This window comes from Berghia stephanieae, chromosome 14 (assembly GCF_034508935.2).
Source record: "Berghia stephanieae isolate SIO BIC M18660-M18661 chromosome 14, UCSD_Bste_1.3, whole genome shotgun sequence".
In the NCBI taxonomy this organism is placed as follows: domain Eukaryota; kingdom Metazoa; phylum Mollusca; class Gastropoda; order Nudibranchia; family Aeolidiidae; genus Berghia; species Berghia stephanieae.
In genome coordinates, this window is record NC_088373.1 from 21,353,089 (window position 1) to 21,361,024 (window position 7,936).

Below are 7,936 nucleotides of genomic sequence, written 5' to 3' on the forward strand. Positions count from 1 at the left end.
CTAGGTTTGTGAGTCTTTGACATCTCACAGACAATTGAGTTTCTTCCCCAACACAGCAAAGGAATGGAACAGCCTCTAAGAAGAAGAAATTTTCAACGCGCTCAACATAGAAGCTTCCCAAAAACATCCTATCCGTCTACCTAATGTATATATATAATATGTTAGAGAGCAGAATTGATTGTCAACAAGATGGTGCTGGCTGCCTTAACCAGAAGAAGAAGAAGAAGAAGAAGAAGAAGAAGAAGAAGAAGAAGAAGAAGAAGAAGAAGAAGAAGAAGAAGAAGAAGAAGAAGAAGAAGAAGAAGAAGAAGAAGAAGAAGAAGAAGAAGAAGAAGAAGAAGAAGAAGAAGAAGAAGAAGAAGAAGAAGAAGAAGAAGAAGAAGAAGAAGAAGAAGAAGAAGAAGAAGAAGAAGAAGAAGAAGAAGAAGAAGAAGAAGAAGAAGAAGAAGAAGAAGAAGAAGAAGAAGAAGAAGAAAAGGATAATTTTAATCGATCGATATTTAAAGGGCAAATTTTCTGACCATTCTTGTTCTCAGAGTCCAACAAGAAAAGTGCCGGGTATTATCTATTTACAATGTAGAGCGTTTTTAATATGTGTGTGTGTGTGTGTGTGTGTGTGTGTGTGTGTCTATACATGCGATTCAGTTTTGTGATACCGATAACCTTTTGTATAAAAAAGCAAATACTCTACCATTTTTTAAATAAAAAATCATATGCAGTAAAATATGGTTGAACAATTTTATACTAAATTCCATGCGTTTCCTACTTCCAGTCCTTTATTTAGGTCACCATTAAATCAAACTTTTAAATGTGGAGAATGTTGGAATTATCTGGAAACGCTGGAATGAAGTCTCCGAATAAAACTTATATCAATCAAAACTTAAATAAATTCTGCACCTATGTGACCCATCGTCTCAAAACGGTATTATGTCGGAACGAACCAGATGCTTAAAAGCCGAAATAAATGTTAAAACTGGTCAAAAATATAAATTGTTGGCAATAACACCCTAAAATATGGTATCCATTCTCCTCATTAAAACATACAAAACTCAACACAAGTCTGATATGCCTGGCTATAAATTCAATTTTCAGCCTCTTAATCATCCCGACTTAATACCGTTATAAGGCGAAGGATATCCAATGGCAAAAACCGTTTGATGAAATCTTACATAGCTTTGGAGCTATTCAACCCTGAAATATGTCAATAATAAACAATTTTAAAAAAACACCGTATAACGTAAATCTCTCCATACCGATCAATTTCAGTATTTTCCACCAAAAAACATGACAGGCTTACCCAGCAGAAAAATTTAATTTTTAAACTCAAACAATCTCTCTACAAAACAACTTTATGTTCTTATTAATTAAACAAAGATCATTCTTCAAAGTTTGTGATGTACAAAATAAATCTGAATAAGAAAAATGTATATTGTGTCGTAACAAATGTGACGATTTTGCTGTAGGTGGTAAGGAGAGGGTTAGAGATGTACAAAATAAATCTGAATAAGAAAAAATGTATATATTGTGTCGTAACAAATTTGACGATTTTGCTGTGGGTGGTGAGGAGAGGGTTAAATACATCATGGATAATCATCAATTGATGGTGGTATTTTTCTTACTGCTGCTGGTGCTGCTACTGTTGTTGTTGTTGCTGATGCTGTTGCTGAAATGATGTTTTAAGTCATATTATTTCTCACCCCCTCTCCCTAAATAGCAACGCGTAGTGATATCATGTTTACAATAATTTGTGACGTCAAATTTCACAAAATTTATATTTATGAAAAAAATAAGTAGCTAGTCTGTCATTTAAATATTTTTGAAAATGTTTTTTTTTTACTCAGAGTGACGAAATCGAAATTGATGGAGGGGTAGAAAATAAAAGATTTTTTACACTCTTGCGTTTTAGAATTCGAACTTTGTTCCCAACGCGCACTCGCAAGCTCGTGCAGCGGTTGTGAACACGTCCGGAATTCCAAAAAGTAAGAGTGTAAGAATTGTATATTATTATCCTCATTGGTTACTATTTTCCTCTATTCCCACTCCCACCATTCCACGTTTCCATGTGTGTCAGATAATTCATTGTTTAGATAGGTCCGACCTTGTTGTCTTTGTACAGCGTGATGGCCAGATAGGCTTCCAGGAGCTGAAAAAGTCAAAGTGTTATAGAATATTTGAATAAGAAATTAGGTTATGAAATATGAGGTATTATTATTGTTGTTGTTATTATTATTATTATTATTATTATTATTATTATTATTATTATTATTATTATTATTATTATTATTATTATTATTATTATTATTATCATTATTATTATTATTATTATTATTATTATTATTATTATTATTATTATTATTATTATTATTATTATTATTATTATTATTATTATTTTAATTCATCTTACAACGCCTGGAACCTGGTGCCTCACAAAAAAAGAACTTAGAAAGCCTCGATTCATACCACCGCAAACAATTACGTCGCGTAATCTGAATCTATTGGCCAGAGACAATTACAAATACTGATCTCTATGAAAGAAACAGGGTCCAACGCCTGAGTACAATAATAAAAGAACAGCGATGGAGGCTATTTGGTCACATCTTATGTCGAGAAGATGACATCCCAGCCCAAACTGCAATGACAGAATATTTCCTTCATGGCAACAAATATGTAAGGAGACCACCAACAACAATAGTAACTACCCTGAACCAGGATCTCTCTACATATCAGAAATTTCTGGATTCAGATGATGCCGAATTAATCCCTGAAGAACTAAGAAATATTGCAGTGCCCTCCATACTAAAGTCACAACAAGATCTTGACAGCCTCAAAACTATGGCCCAGGACCTAGACCAATGGAAACAATTAACAACATGGATGGAGAGAGCAGCTATACTCATCGACCATGACTGAATTACACAATTCTCAGCAAGCGTCATTCGGACTGCGAGGCTTACTACTACTACGACTAACAACGCCACTAACCACATTATCTCCTTCGTCTGTAGTGTTTCACTCATCCTGTTTTATTGATAAAGGGGAAACACGAAACGTCCATTTTATCTGTTTTCGTATATTAAATCGAAACTTCCATTCAATTTCACATTGTTATTCTATTTCTTCAAGCTTCGAGCAGCAGCACCAGTTCCATGTTAAGCAATGAATGTTAAATTATTTACCTGTAGAAGACAGAGAACACCCAGTCCAAGGGCACAGTAGATAATGTTATCATCTATGACGTCCTGCAGTTTGGAGTAACATCCCTTTGATGAGAAAAAATAAATATGATAATCAACAATTAATTTGATTCAATCGTCTGTTGTCACGTCGCCCAGCAACCGCGATTAGCGTGGTTCTAAACAAAGAAAATTGGTACATGTTATTCTTCATCCTGGCTAGAACTTTTCATATGCCTTGTGATCAGAATGTGTAAAAGTCAAAACATGATCAGATTTATAATGTTGTTTTTTCCCACTGGATACGCTTTTATGCTCGTCGGAGAAATATTTCATAAGGGCGTCCGCCATTGTTCCGATAGTTTAGAGCCAGTCACTAAGTTACCATGCGTCATTACGAGGGAAGTGACGTTTCGACTGTTGAAGCGTATTAACAAGTAGATTTTTGACCAATCAAAACGTGAAATTTATGATACACCTTCACACGTGCTCAGACAATCATAGTTGGTTGTTATTGTTATCATACCGCCAAATGGGTGACCAGTTATCACACGATTTTCTTGATCATATTACGTATAAACATTTAAGTTTACACATATACTTCTGTGTTGGTTCTCTATTCATCAAGCGCTACAAAAGTGGGTATTTGACTTAGACACATACCATAGTTAGTAAAACCAGTGCCGTTTGTCATGTTTCCCAATCACTGCCATTGTTTACATTATGACGACTGTCCGAGAGGCGTGGTTATCTAAGTGTCTATTAATTTTGGTTCACCGTTGTGTTCGTTTGTATGATTGTGTATTAGCCGAGCGTATATATAGATAGAATGCGCTTGGCCAAGGAGTTCACAACATTGCCATCCGGAAGTATAACGGACCAACACACAAACTCTGTGTAACCATGAACTTTTATAGTCTGGTTAATACAGTTTAGTGAGAACAACTCACAAACGCGGATGGCAAAAACAATAAAGAGGCCTGAGTGACGTCATCTGCATACTATCTATATGACCTTGAGATTTTATATAGCTCAATATCCATTAACCCTCTCCTTACCAGCCATTTTCAGGATTTTCCCCCAAAACGTCACATCTAACTAATACAAAAATATATTTTTTATCACTCAAACACAATAGCAGTAAAGTTCTTGCGATAAATAATTTCTATAGCAAAACATGCTCTACAATACACTGTTCATTTTCTTGAAATTTTATGATGTACAAGAATAATTTGAATAAGAAAAATGTTGGTTGTATCGTAACGAATGTGACGATCTTCCTGTAGTTGGTATGGAGAATGTTAAACGTCCTCAAAGCGCTTTACAAGGGGTCCCTGACCAACAGCAACACGTAACATGTAGAACGAAACAGGACGCCTAATAGCTCTAAAGGACTACTTATTTTTTTATCTGACACTGTATCAATAGGGAATGAGATTAGCGGAAGAGTAGCGTCCCTTGATTGGACGTCACCTTACAGAGAAAACGTCATATGGTTTTGCGCATGCGTCTCTCTCGTCCTCGCTTTCGGTGAAGTGTCTCATGCCGCTTTCACCGGAAGCGAGGACGAGTGACGCATGCGCGAAACCAATATGACGTTCTCTCTCTAATAACTTCTCCTCCGGTGATGTCCAATCAAGGGACGCTACTCTTCCGCTAATGTCATTCCTTATACACACTTTTTCACATCGTTATCGTATTCCAGTGCCTGCTCGCTAATGTCTCAATTTGATACTTACTGTCTGCTCGTTGGCTGCATCACATGACCGATGCTCTTTGGCTCCAAAATCGGCAACTCCGTCAATGCCACAGCAATCGAACTGTTGGATGGAGAAACACGATGGGGGTTAGGGGAAACATGGATGACTTTGGTACGATGATGGTATTATATCTGTGATAGAAAGGAAGTGTGTGTGTGTGTATGTGTGTGTGTGGGTGTGGGTGTGTGTGTGTGTTGGGGGGTGGGGGGGGGGGCAGCAATCGAACTGTTGGATGGAGAAACACGATGGGGGTTAGGGGAAACATGGATGACTTTGGTACGATGATGGTATTATGTCTGTGATAGAAAGGCAGTGTGTGTGTGTGTGTGTATATATATATATGTGTGTGTGTGTGTGTGTGTGTGGGTGGGTGGGTGTGTGTGTGGGTGTGTGTGTGTTGGGGGGGGGGGGACAGCAATCGAACTGTTGGATGGAGAAACACGATGGGGGTTAGGGGAAAATGGATGATTGTGGTAAGATGATGGTATTATGTCTGTGACAGAAAGGAAGTGTGAGTGTGTGGGTTGGGGGGGTGGGGGGGGGGGGGGGGGGCGGAGGAGAAGGGGGTGCTAATGGAGGTGATGATCATGATGATGATGATATTGATGATGATGATGAAGAGGAGGAGGAGGAGGAGGAGGAGGATGTTGAGGATGATGATGATGATGATGATGATGATGATGATGATGATAGTGATGAAGATAATGATGATGATGATGATGATGATGATGATGATGATGATGATGATGATGATGATGATGATGATGATAAGAATGGTGATGATTATGATTGTGACGATGATGATGATGATGATGATGATGATGATGATGATGATGATGATGATGATGTTGATGATGATGATGATGATGATGATGATGATGATGATGATGATGATGATGATGATGATGGTGATGAAGATAATGATGATGATGACGATGACGACGACGATGACGATGATGATGATGATAATGATGACGACGATGATGATGATGACGATGATGATAATGATAATGATGATGATGATCATGATGATGATGATGACGATGACAATGACGACGACAATGACGATGATGATGATGACGATGATGATGATAATGATGATGACGATGATGACGACGATGATGACGATGATGATGATGACGATGAAGAAGACAACTAGAAGCCTCACGTGTTGATGGATCAGGTTCATTGACATGGAGAAGGCATCGGTGCCGTCATCGTCGTAGTCGGTCTTGATGAGATCTTTGAGTTGGGACTTGGACTCGTCATGGAGCTGTGGGAAGATCAAACAAAATGGTTCGTGCTTTGATTTTTTTTAAAAAAAGAACCAAGTTGAGCTTTTATATAGCGCAATATCTACTAAACGTGGTCTTATTATCAATCGCCGAGTTTGTCCGTGGCCTTCGTAAAGTTATGGCCTGATACTGACCAAAAAATGACGTCAAAATGCCAGTCTTTTGCCACAAAAGAAAACAAATCGTGAGTTGTATTCAATAGTTCAACCAATGAAATAACTTGGTTCCTTGAGCTCTACTAACGACAACTCACTAGGCGGTGCAAAAAACAAATAATGACGTCAAAATGCCAGTCCTTTTGGATTTCAGTGTCAGGCTATAACATAACGATGGCTACGGTTTGTCCCTACGTGACATGAAGACAAACAAACTGTTTCGAAAGGAATGAGGATGTGAACCACACACCCCCCTCCTCCTCCCCCCCCCCCCTGAAATTTGAAATAACTTCTAAAGATAGAATGAAGTTGACGTCACTCGAATCTTTGCAATGTTGTGAGCTACTTAGCCAAGCGCATACTATCTATAGATAGATTGCGCATGGACAGGGAGTTCACAACATTGCCATCCGGAAGTATAAAGGACCAACACACACAATTATGTGTATACATGAACGTTTATAGTCAGGTTAAAACAGTTCAGTGAGCATTACTCATAAACGCGGATGGCAAACAACAATAACAAAGACCTGTGTGACGTCATCTGCATACTATCTATAGATAGTATGCAGATGACGTCACTCAGGCCTTTGTTATTGTTTTTGCCATCCGCGTTTGTGAGTTGTTCTCACTAAACTGTATCAACCAGACTATAAAAGTTCATGGTTACACAGAGTTTGTGTGTTGGTCCGTTATACTTCCGGATGGCAATGTTGTGAACTCCTTGGCCAAGCGCATTCTATCTATTGGACTTCCTCATAACAGAATGGGGGTGGGATGGGGGTAGGGGCGGGGGGGGGGGTACTTACGGGCGAGTCAGCCACCAAGAAAAGGATGCCGACAACAACCTCGATAATGACGAAGACAACCATGATGATGGCGAACTGTGGAAGACGATGACAATATTATGACACTTGAAATAACGATGTATGGACAAACGTTCAAGTATTTTATAATAGGGTACAAAAGTGGGATATTATATTTTTAAAATGGATTCCAGTCTCATTGGAAGTGTACAACACTCTTACGAAAATCTGGATACATACTTGTTCATGTTGTTGATGTGGTGTTCTCTTTTCTGCTGCTACTGTTGTTGTTGTTGTTACTCTTGTTGTTGTTGTTGTTGTTGTTGTTGTTGTTGTTATTAATATTATTATCATTTTAATTATTTAAATTATCATTATTATTATTATAATTATTGTTGTTCTTGTTATTATTGTTATTGTTATTATTAGTATTATTATTAGTAGTAGTAGTAGTAGTAGAAGTAGTAGTTGTAGTAGTAGAAGTAGTACTCATTTTACACCTGAGCACTTTTCCAAGGACTCAATTATGCGCCGAGCGTGAGACTCGAACTCAGGACCTTCCGATTCGAAAGTGTGTGTCATACCACTAGACCACATAACCGCACTACAACACACTGTTCATTTTCTTAAAATTTTATGATCCCTACAAAAGTAATTTGAATAACAAAAATGTTGGTTCGATCACCCGCCGCTTCTCTGTGTGGCCTTGAGCAAGTCACTTCGCCCTAGCTCAATTTGCGGCGCTGA

At 38.0% G+C, this 7,936-nt stretch overlaps 1 protein-coding gene across 1 annotated transcript in view; it reads right to left on the reverse strand.

Moving 5' to 3' along the window:
* Positions 1–1,937: 1,937 nt before the first annotated feature.
* LOC144959726 (leukocyte surface antigen CD53-like) overlaps positions 1,938–7,936 on the reverse strand; it is a 12,516-nt gene continuing 6,517 nt past the window's right edge. The window contains exons 4-8 of the mRNA XM_078892407.1: positions 7,193–7,267; positions 6,102–6,206; positions 4,913–4,993; positions 3,177–3,260; positions 1,938–2,143 (exon numbers count right to left, since the gene is read on the reverse strand). Coding sequence (XP_078748533.1) covers positions 2,084–2,143; positions 3,177–3,260; positions 4,913–4,993; positions 6,102–6,206; positions 7,193–7,267 — 405 coding nt within the window. The 3' untranslated portion in view covers positions 1,938–2,083. The remainder of the gene's footprint in view (positions 2,144–3,176; positions 3,261–4,912; positions 4,994–6,101; positions 6,207–7,192; positions 7,268–7,936) is intronic.